Genomic DNA, 19,375 nt, shown 5'->3' with positions numbered 1-19,375 from the left:
CTGTACTTATTCTTCGGCTCCAACTACATTAACTTATGGGTTTGTGCAGTTAGGGGGAAAATAAAAATTGCCTGAACTACCAACACGATGCATCTTTCTGAGTTTAGAGAAGGGAGGAGAAACTTCAGAAACGCTGTATCAAAGACAAACCTGGAGGCATCATACACATGCAAGCCTTGCTCAAGTAGAGGATATTAAAGTTTCAATAAAGCAGTTCATTACTAGTACCGTGCACCGTCTAGACACTCTTGGTTCATTACTATTCCACATGAATATTTTGGTAAGGGTTTTATGGTTGCACCCATATGGTTCTGTTACCTCTTACCAGCAAAGTAAAAACCCCAAACAGAAGATTGTTTTGTGGGAGCTAAGAAGTCTCCTACAAACAATAGGAAACTAAGGTCAGCTTTTGCACAAAAAAGTAGTGTTGTCCCCCACTATCTCTGCAAGACCTTTCAACTTTCTAGGACCTTGAGCAACACCGGCTGCAATTATTAGCTTACTTCTCAACAACAATAAGATACAGCAACCTGGCATCATGGCAGACACTATACAAGCAGAAAACACAGACTGTCTCAAAGATTCACTGTGTCTTATGTGTGCACGTTTTGATATCTCCCATGTGGTCAGTGCAGAGAAACAAGCTCCTGCCAAGGAACAAGTCGAAGCAACTTCCGCCCTCACTTAGTTTGGGTAGGAGCCCTCAAACCAACATCTTAAATTAAGGTAAAAAGCATGACAATTGCAGAGCAAAACAGTGCAGAAATCATGTCTCATTAACTACAGGAAATAGGTTAACAATTGTCAAGATTATAGAAGTATCATTGCTCTGGTTTAATACTCTCCTCCATTATGTCTGAATGAAGATGGAAGATACATTATGGCTTAATAGAAGTAGCACACAGGTATTGAAAATATTAGTGTCTCCAACAGAAACAGTAAATTGATTTATCTGATCCCTTATTGTTTCTTTACGTCATATCACAAAGCCAAGCAGTTGGATGCAGTGATATCTAACCTGGTTTGCAGTGTTAAGGTACATTACCACTGCGTACCGTTGTGAAGCCCATGTCTAAACCAGCCATCAAAAGACTTTATGAAGACAGCACTAATGCTCGGAAGCAGAAAGATATTTTTTTAAATGATATATGAACAACCACAGAATTTTCCCACCATGAAACCAAAGACTGACAAAACAAGGAGATATCTTGACTTCAAAGTGCGTATTAGTAACCATCATAACAACTGTTGATATCAAGTATTATGACACTATACACACTAAAAGTGGTCCAAACAATATTTGAATGATAGACCATAAGTAAACAGTTCTCAAGCAGACATCCATCATATCAACTCCCACTGATTTTAAAAGGAAATCATCATTTTTAACAGTGAATTGAAAAAAAGCACTTAAACGCCAAACAAGCCTGTAGTCACTAAAGCAACCATCCTTACACAGAAGTCTTGACACATACAAAGATCACAGACCTAAATGGATGCAATTGTATACTAAGCACCTTCTCCTTGCTGTGCTAGGCCCCCAAAGTCAACAGCAACAATGAGTTATTTGACACAAATGATGAGCCACTGGCTTCAGTGCTTTCTGGTATCATCAGCGCACTTCAGGATCGTGTCTCACTGTTGTTTCCAACCACATACAGATTACTTCCTAAGCACTTGAGGTTTTTTGTTTGTCACCCACCTTGTTTGGGTTATTTTTACTTAGGTTCATTAGGCTCAGTTTGCTTTTTATCTATTCTGCTAACATCTTCAACTCTCCTGGGTAATTTTTCCAGTATTCTTGTGTGTGCAGTACCTCAAATTTAATACTCAGGTGAATTTCATTAAAATGCTGTTTACCTTTCCTTTAGGTAACTACTAAGGTTGTTTAACATGGATCCCTAAAAGGCGTTACTGATCAGAGATATATGTTTCAAGTCTTCACTTTTCTCCCATTCTGCTGCGTTGTTTTTTTTTTTTTAATCAATCTTCTTTTTCCCCACATGTGCACCGAACCCTCAGTTCAGCTACACATACTGCTGGATGTGCACAAAAGTCCTTATCTCTCACGGCATTAAGGATGTAATCCATTTACATTATTGTTACATTACCACCCCACAACCACCTCTGTGAATGCAACTGGCTACGCCTATCCATTACAGACTACTTACTGCTTCAAAATACTTTCACCAAAATTAACAGGAGCAATGTTAATGCTGTGACAAAAATGCTGCCCTCAAAAAGAGACTTTGGTAAAGTCACCTTTAAAAGCACAGAGGCAGAGAGCAGTTGTAAGTCACTCCTGCCCATCCAGCATAAGAATGGACAGCCAGAGGTTGACTCTAGCTCACATTTCTTACAGCTCCACTACTAACCCACCAGCAGGAAACTGCTGATACAGCCACTATTTTCCTTCACATGCTGAAAAATCTACTCCAGAGGGTTTAAAAAATTCTCTACTAGGCGTTTCTGAACTTTTATGCTCATCAAAATAGACTCAGCAGTCCAAGAAATATGGCTCTGAATCATAATTCAATCCCACATAATTAATTTGCTATCCTTCACCCCTCCCTCAGCTGAGGACAGAATACTCAATTAATGACCAGAAAGGGGAGGTAGGCAGAGGGAGGAAAAAAAAAGGCACTACACACATGAAAAATCCTGCCTTCTCAACTGGAAACTGTGTGCAACTGGGGCTAAAATTTGAAAGTAAGATTCTAGCATTCTCTTATGAGAAATAAGTATTTTTCTTTTTAAATGTGTACAGTGTTTACCCACTCCTGCCCACCAAATTTGAGACAAGAAGTTCAAAGTCAGCGTTCCAAGATGGACAAGGATGCTTTACAGGGTGGCTTGTATATTTCCATTCACTCGAAAACATCAACACATTTGCAATTCCCACAGTGCTTTGACAGTCAGGTATTAAAACCTAATTACTGACCTCAGTGAGTACGTGGTCTCATACTCTAGACTGGAGAGCAAATCAGAAGGGAAAGCAAGTAGTGCTGTGGTCCATGGAGTAAAGCTGAGAAAACACCCGTTTTTGCATCTTTGGCATTAACCCACCTAATACAATACATAAATAAACTGAGCTCTGAAACCAAGCTTTCCGTTCCTGTTTCCCAGCCCTCTACCGCTTTAGATTTTATCTACGTAACTCAAACAAATTGTTTTTCTTCAAGGCATTCTTTTTTGAGATGGACAATTCACACTTTCTGCATTCCTCACCCCTTCCCTCAGTGGGGAATTGAACTTTCAAGCTGCACTTTCAGAGATCTAAGGGATTCTGCCAATCCTGGAATGACAATCTTAGTATTTAAACTACACAAAATAAACAGCCAGGGTGGGAAGCAAATTTGAGTATGCTTAAGAGCCTCTCTCTGCTGTGCAGTGCTCCCCTGGCAGTCTCTGCATCCACAACTCCCAGCGCCTGGTGCTCACAAAACAGCACTCCCCAGGGCAGGAAGAATTCAGCTAGGATTATTCACATTAAGACGTGCTCTGCTTTGTACTTTTCTTTTTCAGGAACAAGAGTCCCTTCTCCCTTTCTCCACCTAATGTGAGGGTGTTTAAACACTGAGCAATGTCACCTTTATGTTCAGATTAGCTTTTATCACACGTAATCACAAATTGTAACTGACAACTGATCTCATGATGCCTACCAATTCCACATTTAAATCTAGATACGGGCAAACTGCATTCCATCATACTGTCACCTCGCTGTAGTTACAACTTTGGTGGCAGGTACTTTTAGCCATGACTTTTCAACATGCAACTTGAGCACTGCATTGTAGGTCCCACTTTGTCCATCCCGCAGTTAAGTGTGTACCTTAGCACGTTGCTAGGTGACTCAAACCGAGTGCTCAAAGCTTTTCACCATCTGCCACAAGAGAGCCAGAGTTCTCAGCCATGAGCAGAATAGATGTCCCACTGATCAAGAGGCGCTGTTGAGAGCAACTGTGCTATTATGATGCACCAAAACTAAGCAGTGATGTAAATAATTTAGGAGAACAATGATGTTTCTCTTATTTTCACCATAAATTACTAAGAAATCTGTTTTAACACCCTGTTAATATAGCTGACTGGGAATAAATACTGAAATCCCACTAACTACAGCATCGATACAGAGGCTTTTCATAGGTTCATCTCCCCATAAAACTGAAAGTCCATCTGATATCGGTTGTATCCCTGACATTTTAAGACTCAGATCTTTCTCTTCTGCCACAAAACAAAGAAGGAACGCTAGTTAAAAGCTTGCATGGTGACTTTGTTTTGAGGCTTGTGTTTTAAGTAAACGGATTAACGTTCCTTGTAAAATATTCCAAGTCAGGCCTCATATAATGGAGATTGATTCATCTGTGACAGAAAGCCAGTAAAATCCACTAGATGGGACTCACAGGTGAAGCCAGTTCATCAAGCAAAAGAACAATCATCCTTATAAACTTATCATATTTTCTATTTTCTCTCAAAGATTAATAATTTGCTTCAAATAAAGAAAACCAGCCCTGTAATGACCACAGGTGCTGACAGACTGCTCTGAAACCAAATCCATCAACATTAGCTCAAAGAGCCTCTCTCTGCATAAACCATTTCTGTTAGAGGCAATAAAATCGACCCGCAGCACACAGCCCTCTCTGCAACCAGCTGGAGTCAACAGGCTCTACAATTATTTCTGTGTACATGAAATTATTAATTGGAACACATGCTTTCCTCAAACAGAACCACAAAATGCATTCTGCTATGTCTGCTAGGACATTATATGATGAGAGACCACTTTGGCTGGCAGCACTGCTTTTGTGCACACCAGCACCACATAGCAGCAGTCTGAGGCTTGAGGAGCTGGAGAAATACAATGTAGCGTCCATATTAAATCAATAGGCAGCTAAAACTTGAATGGGGCTGGGTCACGCAGAGAACGTACCTCTCAGCATAAAATTGACCACTGACACTGAATAGGAACACTCCTTCACTGTGCAACAGGCAGTTGAGGCAGATTCTATAATGCTTTCATCATTGTAACATTTTGGTAGCCATTACATGTCCCTGCAGACATGGGGAGGCCCAATGCCTTCCCCCCCTACAATCTCTACAACCTCTCAAGCAGGCAGCTGAACTCAAGCCTGAACAGCTCAGAAGATACTTCAACCTACCCTCAGTTTTGCTCCACCAGTGACCACAGAGATGAGTGAACACTGCAGTCAGTACTAACAGCAATCCACCAGCGTTGCAGGAGGCACTTTGATTCAGTCAAGTCAGTGCTATTTTTTCCCTACAGGTAGCAAACAGTCACACAGATAGGTGTCTGCTCACACAGATATGAGAAACAGTTTGGTAAAAAACAATGTGATCACTGTAGATGTATTTCTGATGAATTAGACATTCATTACTTTGTTCTCTACAGTAATCCAGTACCCATTCAGGACGTTGAGGGAAACTGACTTCAGCTGAGTGGTAACTCACACTGTAAAGAATAAAGATCAGAAAGAAACTTTTGTGAGTATTTTAACAAATGGAGAAAACACATCTGGATACTGATACTCCTGATATTTTTTCCAAAACCCACTAGTAAAATGTTATCTGTAATTGAGCCATTCAGCATTCAAAATACTGAAATCCATGCATGACTAGATGAAATCTTTCCCATAGGACTGCTGAGGAGGCTTGCCTCCCCTTAAGGAGATGCTAGATGAAGTTCTCTCTACCCTCTGCCTTTACTTTTACTTCACAAATCACCTCTCTTTTGAATATGCCTCAGTCTCTCTGTAACTCTTTTGATCACTCCTTGGAAAGCCAGCCTTTCCTGAGAGTCTTTCAGAAGATTTAAGCAGCACAGCACAGTTTCAGTCAGTGTCTAAGTGGCTGTGAGCAGTAGGCTCCTTCCCGTTCCAGCTCTGAATCAACTGGGACAGGGCTTGCTTGTGCAAGCTCCAGGAATATTTCACAGCAGTAAACTTTCAAGGACTGCACTGGGGATCAAACCTGAGATTCTGTCACAGGCTGCCTCTCTCTGAAATCTTTCTGACTCATGCTCCTCAATGTGCACATTAGGACAGCCCCAATTCCCAGCAGACCACTTCTGCCCTGGCTCTGCACCTAAACTCCTACGTGCAATCTGGCCAAGGTGAGCAAGCCTCTTCACACCAGTGAGCAGTCAGCCTAAGGTATTAATAAGTTCAGCACCGGACACTGGCAGAGAGGGGAAAAAGCCATACAAAATGGGACATGATAAACTGATGAGAACAGAACTGTCACGCTGCGTTCCTGATCTTCAAGTATCTTGTCACATCCAATCATGTGTTTTGTGATAAATGCAGCGCTTACACGGGTTTCAGCCGAGCTCTTTTTAACAAGGGGTGGCATTAAATCATCTTTGGGACCTATGTTGGAGATTAAAGTCAGAGTGAACAGAGGATTTGTAGGTTCCTTTTTAACTGTGTTTGGAAATCTGCCCCCATATACTGTGCATATATAGAGGATTAAGACTTCTTCCTTCAAAGTCTAAAGCATATTAACACTTTATTCCACACTGGCATAAATGCTCTCTAGTATTTGAGGGATAAGTGCCTCCAAATGACCACAATGCTGTTGTTAACCGGAACACACATTTTTGCTTCTCCTCATGAGAGTTCTGAAATACGTATAAACTATCTTTGTAGAGCATAGGAGGGAGTAAATGTGGCCAGCACTTGTAAGAATCAAGCAAAATCGAAGTTAGATAAAGATTAGGGCATAAGGAATTTGTTTCTGAGCATTTCTAATGCTTCACTGGGATTTATCATTGAAATATTACAAGGATACCGTCACATCTGTTTAAATGACATAAATTATATCAATTGTTAGAAAATGTCATTTGATTATGAGGGAAAAAAATGGTAGAAGAAAAACTGAGATCCTCTTTTTGATGCAAAGCTTATGCAGGACCATTCCTATACCTGAACATACCCCTGAAGTCTATGTCCATGATGTATCAGTCCTCTCCGGTAGATCTTACAATACCAAGTGGAAAAGAGAGAATAAAGTGAATCCTACAATATTCTAGTCATCACATTACCAGCATTTCCCTCCAGGCCACTCAAAATAAATAAATCAATAAAAATAAAAAAAAAAACAGCTTTGAATATTACCCCTATCTTCTGTTCTCAGCTCCAATGATATTTTTGCATGTCTCTACACACACAGTAAACTCCTATGATCTTCATGGTCACAGATGTGACTTGATTAGAAGAACAGCTTGTGTCCATGGCAAGGATATGGCTCAGCATAACCTAGTCTCTGCAACAGCTGTTTTATTACAATTATTTTGAAGTACAGTATGGCCCATATAAAGGGCAATAATGATTTAGTAAAACAGCTCTGCCTTCTCTTGAATTTCAGTATGCGACAACATTCCAGAATTTATTGCAGGTACTGTCTCATCCAAATATTTAAATACTTCTACTTCAGTAGCTGTTAAATGCTCTGAATGGAGCGCACTTAGCATCCAGGGTAGAAGTGCCATAGGAACAGACACTTTCCTCGTTCAAGAACAAATCCTTTCTTCTTCCCAGCTCTACCAAAGCCCCAGACCTACATACCAGCCCCTCTGGCAGACAGCAGACCCTGCCGACCTTCTGTGCATTTTACATCCCACAACTTTTGAGGTCCATTTGGGCTCAAGAAATCCAGGACAGAGAAAGTTCAAACATCCCCTCCTCCTCTCCCCCCACAAGGTTCCCCAGCATAATCAAGAGAAGGGAGAGGGATCACCTCTCATCACACTTGAAAAATTTGCAGTGTTAAAGTGAGGCGTGCAAATAGTTAATGAAACCAACTAGAGGGAATACATACACATATTGCTACAGCCTAGTATTTTTTCTAACTAAAATTTTCCTGGTAAGGGAAAAGAGCTCCTTCATTTTAGAAGTCTTCTGGTTAAAAGATGACTCATACATCCCAAAGCATAGAACTCAGACATTTGGAGTCTGATCTGCTGGCTGATCCCAAAAATCCAAATAGAGATAGATCGCACAAAGTTGAAGTACTGGAACAGGACTGAATCTGACCTGCATCCAAGTCATTTACATGCAGAGGGTATCACCGCTACAAAGATGGGAAAAAATAGCTACAGGTATTGGGACTGTTTTGAAGCTAGGATATTTTCTCTTCAATCTGTACTTTGAAGATGATCCTTTCTGAGATTGAGACTACGCATTTATCAGCATCTAGTGGTCCATTTTTAATACAATACTCTTTTCTTCCTTTCCTACAAAGGACCATGACGGGCAGGGAAAGGTAATTTATTTCTGAAATCTCCACATTTCTCTAAGGAAGACTGGAACACAACAAAAAGCAACAAATACACTATATGGATCTCCTACCATTAGTATTAGAATACTAAACCTTATTTCTACCCTGAGTCCTTTTCCATATCTCCCTCTCCTCCTTTTTTTCCCTGCTCAGTGTCACTGGCCTCATTTCTTTTTGCCACTTCTCAATCCTATCGCAACCTGATACTGTTCTTTTGCCACATAATGTCCCTTCCTTAAGTTTCTTAAAACACAAGATTCAAAGAGTCTTCCCAAGAACTACTTTATCATTAGATACCTTACTGTGTGCAGATGATTCAACCTTTATTTCTCTGTAATTTAAGTCTTAATACTTCAGTGATCAACACCCATTTTTTCTACACACAAACACTGCTCAGTCACAGTTGACCCTGCTATCAGAAAGAAGCAGGGACTAGCAGATTTCCTTAGCACTCTTACAACTTTAGCTTTTCTGTAACTGGGACCTTACATCTTCCATAAAAATGATTGCATCCTAAGCCTGACTTTGAACATAACTCAAGTCAGGCCATGAAACTCTGGAACACAGCTAGCAAAGCTGAGCTCTACTTTAAGTGAACATTTAAATGGGTCCTTCTGATCCTTTCTTCCCAAGAAAAGTGGGAAACTTCAGAACTATGGGGTTCCTTCTCTTCCTGAAAGAAAACACCTCGCATTACCTCACCACACAGCACTGAGCTGCACAGCTATGCCACTTGTTCTTCAACTTTTTTCTTACAAAGGATGCGGAGAGAAATTCTGCATCTAAACTGCCAGCCTGGTTGGAATGGTAGTGCCCTTCGTTTCTGGTTTTCAGCTGAGTTCTGTACTTGACTTGGAAAAAAAAAAAAAAACCAGCAGTAGTTGAACAGGTTTGCCAGGCTCAATCCAGGGCTTCACAGCCAACACAGACACCACTTCAACCACACCACTGCTCAGAATCCTGTACAAGAAGCACAGAGACCTACATGCCATGAATACTGCAGCCAAATGCTTTGCAGATTTACACTATAGAACAGACGTAAAGTAAGCTGAAGTAACAGAAAGAGGGAGTCGCATGGGAAATAAGTTTGCTACTCAATCTGTCCTTCTCACTACAATTTGAACACAGGTATTTCAAACCTCATCTAAAAAGCCCAATGGTACAGGTAATTCATATGACATTCTCCCATGTCGTCACTGTTACATCACTTTACTACACAACAGGAAAAATATTATACTAAGATTAATTAATTTGGTCTGATGGCTTGCTCTAGGGAGCAAGCTGGCTGGGCTGGTTAGCAGGGCTTTAAGCTAGATATGATGGGAGAAGGGAGTGTACTGAGTGACAGAGAAGAGCAAGGGAATGCTGTCACCTTGGGAGGCAGTAGGGAAAAACCCCAGACTTGTCCTGGAGGTATTAGGGAGGGCTCCTCTGAGAAGACACTGAGGCCAATAGCCCAGCTGAAGTGCCTCTATACCAATGCACACAACATGGGAAATAAACAGGAGGAGTTAGAAACCATGGCGCAATGTGGAAAGTATGACCTAATTTCTATCATGGAAAGATGGTGGGACGAATCCCACAATTGGAATACTCTGAGGGCTACAGGCTTTTCAGAAGGGATAGACAGGGCAGGAGGGGTGGGGGAGTTGCCCTCTATGTTAGGAAGAGATAGATTGTGAAGAGCTATGTCTGAGAAACAGCTCTCAGGTTGAGAACTTGTGGGTTAAAATCAAGAATTGGTCCAGTAAAGAGCATCTGGTGGTTAGGGGTCTGCTATAGGCCAACTGATCAGGGGGAGCCTGTGACTGCAAATAAGGGAAACATCACTCCCATTTTTAAGAAAGGAAATATAATTTGCAGACTTCACATACAAGCTTTTATTTGCATTGAGTGTTCTATGTACAATCATTCAAAGAAACATTTAAGTGATTTTAAATCAACAATGGAAAAGCGTGCATGTGGGGAGAATTCCTGCAAGATTATTTTATAGATACAAAAAATGAATAAATCTATTCCTAACTCCAATTTTGTCCCCCTTCTACAGTAGATTGCATCAAGACACTAACTTTGACCTGAGGAGACCTAACTAAGTAGACTTTCACTGTACATATGCTTTTAAAAAACATATAGTGCCATCAATGTACAGTTCAAAATAACTCCAACAAAGAGCTCTCCATTTACTGCAAGAACTGCAGCTCCTTTATCATCAGATGGGTCACAGCGATTAAGCCAGAATGCAGAGAATTAAGTCTTGGTTTTCTGAACCGAAATACATCTGTCACATAAATTCTCTAAATATGAAAGAGTGACAAATGTTGCATTATGCAGGTAGATTGGAACTAAGACCACAAGCTTTAGTTCTAATTTATTATATAATAAATATTAATGAATTATTAGGAAACCATTCACCGAGGTTTAAACAACTCTACATCTTGCATATTTCTCAAGCTCTATACATGTATTTTTAATAATAGATAATTAATTTATAACAACATTAAATCTAAATTAAATCCTCATTTCAAGTCATAAACGAAACCTACAGGAGAATGGTGAGATATATACACTGTTGCTCTATAATAGGGTCACTTTTTCATGACACCATTTTATTGCTGCATCATATATTATTTGTATAGTCAAACCAGTACACACAACACAAAGCTTATGTGGGTTGATGAGAAAGAAAGACGGTGACCTCTGCAATAGGGCTGTGTGTTATTTTCCATTCTAACACACCACTTTCAATTTGGAATTTCCCAAACGCTTGTCTTTCAGTAGAGACCTGTCATATCCAGTCTACCCGTTTTTTTCTTTCCCTGCTCCTAGATGCAGTAACAATAATTTACCCAGTTTTTAGAACAAAGAGTTTTCTTGTTTTAAGTGTATTTCAAAATACTATTGTGAGCTGCAAAATATAAAACCCGAAAGAAAAAAATGTAAATAGCCTTTATTGAGGAGTGTCCTCAAAGATACTGCCAGGTTTAGTTAGATGCCTGAGAGAATTCCAAGGCTTGGTAATTATCACACTTAGTTAATCATGTGTATTTTCCATATCTCCATTAATCTTGCTGTAAAAGTGGGGTTAACTACACACGTACAGCTCACCATGCTGGACTGTGCACTGAGACCAGAGAGGATTTAATGAATGCTTGTCATAAAGTTTAGGGATAACAGGGGGACTACAAGTTTCATGATGTCCCTGTGTCCTAAACAGACCAAATACACATCACCATACATTTCAGCAAGAAACCAGTTTGCTTTTTAAGACCGAGCATGGCTCTAGGATTCTTTCAGAGCTCACCGGCTGAATAAGGTACAAGGGTTGGGACACACTGTGCCATACAGCAAGGTCTGCTGTTCCTATTGCCACAAATCGACAGCACAGACCAACTTGTATAGTTTCACTGTAGCATTTCCCCGTCAGACATGCACTGCTAGGCAATAATAAGTTATTACTTAAATCTGTCAAACAACAGCTCTGCTGCTGAGAAACCTGGTCTGTAGGCAGCAACCATCCTGATACACAGCAAGAACATTTCACTCATGTTATACTGTTTGTAAAACCAATTACAACAAACTTTTTGCCTTATTCTACTGGAGCCACAGAGTGCATTTTAAGGAGCATGTGCATTACAACAGTTGCCTCTGGTTCCTTCACTCTTCCCTACACAAAGGGGGATTCAAATGTATTCCTCCCAAAGCTCCAGGCAGTGAAATGTTGTGACAGTAAGCATGCCCACAGCAAAAGTCTGTTTAAAAACAGTTCATTAACAGCAATTCTCACACAAAACTAGAGGTTTCTCTGTCTATCATGTACGGATCACTTGTAAGCTCTATTCAACCCACAGAAACACGACAAGAAACAGTAGTTTCCAAGTCATATACATATAAAATAGAAATTAAAAGAAATTAAAAACGTTTCCTCAACTTTGTTCCGATACAATAGAGAGCTCCATATTAGAAGTTTCTCAAGAGCAGCAACTTTTATAATTCAAGTTAAGTAATGCTTCTTAGTTTGTACCCATAGATCCTATTTCTCCTCTTATTTTATACAGTGATGCTCCTCTTCTTCCCCTCCAGAAGTGACTATAATTATTATGTAAAAATAGAGAGCATATGGAATGCTTTTTTCCAAGCAATGGAACAAAGCTCCATAAAAGCAATAAACATTAACGGTTTATTAGAGGTGGTTTCCCTTCCCCACCATCTAGTCAGAGTCACTGTGAAATTCTACTGAAGTTGTACTGTGTGAGGGTACAAAACAGCTGTGAAAGGATTTGCCTGCATTACATAGAGTTTATTGTTAATTAGCTCATGTACACACACAGCACATAAAAATGGCTTTTTTCATTTAGGAAGTGATGATTTGTTGAGAGAACATCCTTTGTTGATATAAAGCTAGCATTAAGATTGTAATTTGATTTAACTTCTACACTTCATTGCATGTAGCCACTTGACAACGGTGGTCCTGACTAATTAGTTTCTGTTAGTTAAAAGGAAAACGTGATCTTTTCTTAATGTATAAACAGAGACATCAGATTACTCCAACCAGTGACATTAAGGTGCTAGTTCTTCCCTATCATAACAGCCACATGCTTCCAATTACACCTTCAGATCTACAATCTCTCACATGTCAGAAAACCATAAAATTCACTCCATTTAATGATCTCTTCTTAGTTGTAAGTTCTATGAATTACAGGAAGAATAAATCATTTAGAATTCATACTTTAGGTCAAAAACTTTATCCACAGTCTAGCTTCAATAACTGCGTTAGCCAAACTTTTCTGGAACTGGGGTGCACAGAACATCCAGCCTTGCACAACCAAGAAGTCATTTTCCTAGTGGATGATGGAGCACTATTGTAACAATTTGTCTATCTTCAATTAAGGCAATGGTTAAAAGCTCTTTCAAATAGGCATACTCCTCTTTTTGTTCTTCATGCTGCACTCAGCGTGGCTTGCTCTGCACCCAGACCCTCTAAGAACTATGCTCTTCCACTCAAAAGAACTGCTGGCTGCAACCAACAGAAGGCATGGAACAGAGCTTCACTCTAGTAAGTGGGTAGGAAAAGGGATGCGTTAACTGCTTCGGGCACCCTGGGAAATCCTAGCCTCTACCTTCTCTTTCTCGGTGATATCTAGGAAAGGGTGCCCCATACTAAAGTCCCACAGCAATAACGTCATACCTTCTTGAACAGAAGACAGCAGGAGGAGCTACAGGCGGCCAACCAGAACACTAGGCCCTCATGTGCTCTGCATTTCCTGCGCTGAGATCCTTCAGGAAGGAGGCAGAAAGGGAGGCAAAGAAGCAGCAGTGCTAGTTTCATACCAGTCAAGGACTCCACTTTGCATGGGAAAGGTGGCAAGGCCTGCCCTACTCCTTTGGACCTCTGTACCAGCCAAAGATCCTGCAGAGGTCAGCCAGAAAGCTTGCTAAGCAAGCTGACTCAGTCAGCCACTTACAATAGGACAACATTGTGATGGGACCACTACGCACGGGGCACAAAGACAGACAGAACATGTCACAAGCATGAGCAAAGGCTATCTTTGCTGCAGTGAATCAAGAGTTGTTACAACAATAATCAGAATCTGCAACTAATCACAAGCAAAAAGAGGCACTTGTTTCTCCCATGACTTCCAGCCACTTGAACTGGTTCTCTTATGATGATATTCACTCCTCCACAGATTGTACTTTTGCTGTCAGTTAAGAATATGGTAACTCTGTGATGATAAACATATTGAAAATAAATGCAAGTTCTCACAGGAAAATGACAAGGACACAAGATCTAGCGCATCATCTATGATAATCTAAAATAATCTTTCATGCTGTCTAGAGGAAATGGTATAACAGCTCTTATCAGGGGAACTGAAGAAATAAAAGGGTTTCTTCCATCCTTTGGGCAGCACTCTAATGAAGTTAAGCTTTGGAATTTTCCTTTTTAAAAAGGAAAACTTGGAATACTGAAAGTAATTTTTTTCCCCCTACAGAATGCAGGGGACCAAACATAAGCAGAAAAAACTAACATTTCACCCGTCCTTTGGAAACAAGCTACATGATGCACATTTGAACTTTAAAACTCCTCTGCTATTCTATCAGACTCTTACAAAAGCCCCTAAGTCAATGGACCATGGCAGAACCAATCTGCATACTGCAGAACTGTAAAGAAAAACTAAAAGAAAAATGGGAGAAATTCAAGTCAGTGGGACAAGGGTGAAACTAATGATTATTTTAAAGCCCATAGGTCTAGGGATACTCCAGACTTTTAAAGGGACAAGAAGAAGGTTCAATCTGAAGTATAATACAACCATTTTTGATTTACACTCTTGCTCTCTCAATGAGAAGTATCACTTTTGCCAGTGCAGTTTTGCCCATTTTTAGCCCCAAAAAAATGTATCATGTTCATAAACAAAAAACAGAATTTCACACATCTACTAAATACAGAAGTATAAAAGCACTAAAATTTCCTTCTCTGCTTTAAATTGTGATGAAATGGTGGTATTCTTTACATTTACAGTGCACTAGTTTTCCTACGATAAATTCAGTAAACTTGAAACAAATAAAAAATCCATGAGCTCTAAGCAACATTTGAGGGTCCTTCCCCTCTCGTACTGAAGCAAGTAGGAAATGCTTTGCCTGAGCATGGTAAAAAATCTGTTTTAATTTCCATCAATCTGATCATTTGTTTTCCTACCTGCATAGTAGATTCAGAGACAAGAACTACAATTTACACAACATAAAATACAACACAAACATTGCCTGCTAACACCTGGCTTAAGCCTGACACCTTGTGAGACAACACTTCCTTTAGTGTTGTGGCCTCACATCCAAGGTCTCAGGGTCTAAATCACTTACTGTGATCAACAGGAGACTTTCCCTTGGCTTCAATGAGTATTTGGCAGTACCCATAGACTTAAGTGCTACTAGGATATTTCTAATACAAAAATAAGTTTCGGAGTTGCATCACTTGAATTCAACCACGAACAAGGTCTGAGAGGCTTTTGGGCAAACAGAGGAAAATAGAGGGAGGAGTCTGTAGCACTAAGAGTTAAACTACTACCAAAAAGTAGTCTTCCTAGCCCTTACTATTCCTTCAAAAACTGATTAAAAACCCAGTAATGAAATACATGCCATTTTAAAACTGATTACCAAACCAAGGAATATCAGCATGGCATTCATTCTCAGTAGTCTGGTATACCCTTTAAACTTTGGCAAATAATAATACATTCTCTTTCTTTGTGCTTTGATTAGGAGTTAAAATTGGAGATGTTTTAAACAGATTGCTGGTTTTCAGTAACTCGCACTCAGTGAGTACCTCTGAAAATGAGTCCCACATAGAAGTGCTTCATACTAGATAGCTCAAAGAAGAAAAAATCCAAAACATACAGAAATGTGAAAAATGTTAAGTCTTCTTCCTCTGTCTAATCATCGGTCTAAGAATTCAGTCAGAACTGACACCCATTTAATTACACAGGTACACCATCTGATAGCATTTATACTGTTCCTCAAAGCCTAAACACGTACTCCCACAGCAGCAAGAGAACAAGGATCTTCACATTAGGTACTGAACTTCAAAATATCTTCTTAAAATGAATTAATAATGAAGCTGATTAAAAGGATACATTTCTTATCTAATCCTAGCTCACGACAGTAACCCCAAAGCCTGGAAGTCATACTAACCAGTTTGAATATTAAAATTAATGGCAATGAAGGACTTCTACAGAAATGAATATAGAGTATAATCACAATGTTTTGGGATTCCTCCTGCATTAACTTGTTTTGATCACCATTACTAGAAAATAAAACTGCTGAAAGACTACAATGTTTTGGGTTTTTTTTTTTTTGAACAGAAAATGAAAAAAATCAAATAAGACTTTTGTGAACTGAAGGAAAAATTCAGTCTTATCAAATCATTTACTTCTCCCCCCCCACGGGAACGTATGGAAGAAAAAGCTTCATTTTTTCTTAAGCTCCATCTCAAAGAAACAGTAAATTGAAATACAAATAAATGCATTTCAGTTTAACCAGAGGTTTTTACTGTGTTTACTTCCAGTAGAATTTCATCAAGAAACATATTTCCGTAGAAAATTTCAGAATTGAACTTTTTCTGCTTTAACATCATCAAACCAAAAAAATGAAGTTAACTGGCGTTCAAATGGTAAGTAAGCCTCAGTGTTCAGAGGCATATCTTACTTAAGAACAGGTTATACTTTTCCCCATACTCTGCATTTCTGAACAAACTGGATAGTATAGCATTCCTATGGTAACTAGGGAAGAACCTCGTGTACAAAAATGGAGAAGTGGTGGATGTTACCTAGCATGTTGTGGTAAAGTGGACTGTCGTGTCCATGGATAGTAAATGCAGTCATGACTAGCGGGACCTCTACACCTGCAGGCAATTACAGAACAAAAGACGTCATTTGCCATTCACAAGGACATGCACACGCATGCGCCCTTGTCCACACGTGGAGGATGGAAGACACACAGGGAACGATCACTCAGCAAGTACCTATCCATCAGGCCAACGCAGTCCTCGATACGCGGACCTATGCACCTGCAGCAAATCCAAATTGAGAACAAGAAGAGAAAGAGAAAAAAGTTATTTGCAAATCTAGGAAGCAGAAATCCCTTCTCTGTGACACACTCTTAATTATAATTCTAAAGAGAGACTCAAGTCACCACAAAATTATAGATTGTGACAAAAAAAAAAAAAGCCTGTGAAGGGAACAATAATAGCAACATAAACAGCATTCCAAAGTTGGACCTTTCTTGGCTCAAACAGTATCTAAAGCAGGTTTCACCTGTGTATGTGGGAGGCCTGACAACTGAGTTGCCTTTTCTGGATGTTTTTTGAATAATCAAACTGGTGATTACTGCACAGAAGCTGTTCATTTGCAACACATGAGACCTCCGGGAGCACAATGCAAAACTTTGTTCTCCCACATCGTGTAATTGATGCAATTGTTCATTCTGCTTTAAGTTTCTAGCTAGGGCATATATTATGGAAGCTGACTGTACTCTTATCAAGGAAGCTCAAGGATGAGATTCCCATAAAAAAAAACTGAGTAAAATGCTGTCTGCTGATCCAGGCACTGTTCTGCCATCTGTAGATGCTGCCAAAAGACTTCCACCTGCAAATTCAGCAGGTGCTCACCAAAGGTGACGGAAATCCAGGGAATCACTTTATGCAGCACCACTCAAGCACAGCCATGGGGAAAGAGCCTCGCTGTTTCCCTGCCCTCACAAGGAACAGTAACTGAAGTAGTGTACTAAGTTCTCTGCATTCAAATAAAAAGTCACTTACCCCTTTTTTGCTCAGGGGTCAAGATTATCAGAGACAGACAGATGAAGATTAACTTTCAGAGATAAAGACAACCTGACATGCTTTAGTGCTGAATGCCCAGCAAGTCCCCCCTTATTCATGGCAAATAACTAGCTCTCTCAGTTTTAAAGAAACCGAGCAACTTATTTCAAAAGTTTAACAATATCTGTACTGATCTTTCTCTCCTGTTCACCTGAATCTTTTTTTTTTTTTTCTTAAATGGAACACCTTTGACGTGGAAACAAAGTTTTTCACTATTTCCTCAACAATTGTTTCCTTCAGCAGATGGTGCAGACAAAAGTAGATTCATTAAATGCCCAAGTGGACAGATCATGCATAAAGTGGAGAGGGTTGATTTAAATACAGTTCAAGAACTTAGAACTTTTGACAAGTATTTTTTCAGATTTCAGCTGTCCTGGGCTTCGCAAATCCGAGTTCTATCCACTCTAAAGACATATACAACATTATTCTTTTCAAAGTATTCTCAGCAATTTGCCAAAGACCAGTGCAGTAACGAAGAAGGCTGAAAAAAGTTGTTCAGATCTTCGATTTTCTAGCATGTCAAGAGAAGCTAAGTTCAGACTCTTGCTATAGATAAGAAGGGGTCCACTTGAAATTGGAGTTCTGAGAGCCCATTACTAGTTCAGATAACTAGCAGACGGGAAGAGCCTGCTGTCTTGCAGTCATTTCATATCTGTACATTTCTTCTCTCAGACCTCTGGAGAACAAGACTTGAATCCAAAAAGAGAGAGATGTTTGGACCTAACCCACTTGAAGTTGAAGTAATACTGATTTTTATTTAAAAATCAATAATCACCTTCAGTGGATTTCCCAGCCTCAAACAGAAAACCCTGTCTAGGCACATTCTAAAGCGTTCAACATGACTATGAATACTTTCATATTCCTCGGTTGTCCTGATTTACATGCAATAAATACTGTGTGAGTAATGGCAATAGACAGTTCTACTGCCAAGTTGATTTTCAACATGAAGTCACCAGTTATTTTTTCTCTGGAAATAATTTCCTTCATTTCAGGCTTTTTTTTTTTTTTTGACACAAGCACAAGCATGCCACAGTCATACATCACAGTGGCACTCAATTCACCCCCAGGATTCCTTCCTCTGCTTGGAGTCTGGAGGAAGAACTTGCATTTTCTTTCTGTAAAAGGAACTGGGTAATTGATACATATCAATTTATTAATGACATTCAGTCATTACAATACAGCTGATACAGAAAACTATACATAGAGCTGTTCCCCTTACCTTCAGAAATAATGATTTTCTGAAAGAAAATTAGTTAGAACAGTTCTGAAAATTAATTAATGATTTTTTTTTCCTGACATAACCCATTTCCCCTCCAACTTTCACAAATATTGTCTCACATCAATTTTCCTTGAGACCAAAAAGCTGGGTCATAACTTTTCACAGATTTCAAGTAGCAAAGCCATTTTCAGTCAGATGAATTCTCCAAAAACTTTGTTGCTGAAAACAAACAAAACTGATCATGAGATGACAAAGGGATTAACTCAGGACAAGAGAAAACGTTTATTACAGCTAATATCCGATCACTTGACTATTACCACAGTTAAAGCCAGATGAATCAAAACCAAGGATTTATATAGGTAACATGGAGTATATGTTAATACAGACGGCAAGAACATTGAACTGGAGCTGGGGGTAGGGAGAAATTTTTTCCATCAGCAAAACAGTATTGGTCTCCAACTATTTAGTGTTTGTTGCCACTGAATTTGCACTATGATGCCAACTGGAAT

General features: G+C 39.5%; 1 protein-coding gene across 7 annotated transcripts in view; it reads right to left on the bottom strand.

The window, feature by feature from the left end:
- The window catches only part of ERBB4 (erb-b2 receptor tyrosine kinase 4), a 538,439-nt gene that overhangs the window by 113,839 nt on the left and 405,225 nt on the right, over window positions 1–19,375 (bottom strand). For 6 of the 7 annotated variants that reach the window (XM_021398689.1, XM_021398690.1, XM_021398692.1 and 3 more), the window contains one exon: window positions 16,598–16,672. The exons of the other annotated variant lie outside the window; for it this stretch is intronic. In XM_021398689.1, coding sequence (XP_021254364.1) covers window positions 16,598–16,672 — 75 coding nt within the window. The remainder of the gene's footprint in view (window positions 1–16,597; window positions 16,673–19,375) is intronic. 7 annotated transcript variants of the gene reach the window in all.

The sequence above is a fragment of the Numida meleagris genome, chromosome 5 (genome assembly GCF_002078875.1).
Source record: "Numida meleagris isolate 19003 breed g44 Domestic line chromosome 5, NumMel1.0, whole genome shotgun sequence".
In the NCBI taxonomy this organism is placed as follows: domain Eukaryota; kingdom Metazoa; phylum Chordata; class Aves; order Galliformes; family Numididae; genus Numida; species Numida meleagris.
This window is presented reverse-complemented; position numbering and strand designations above follow the sequence as displayed.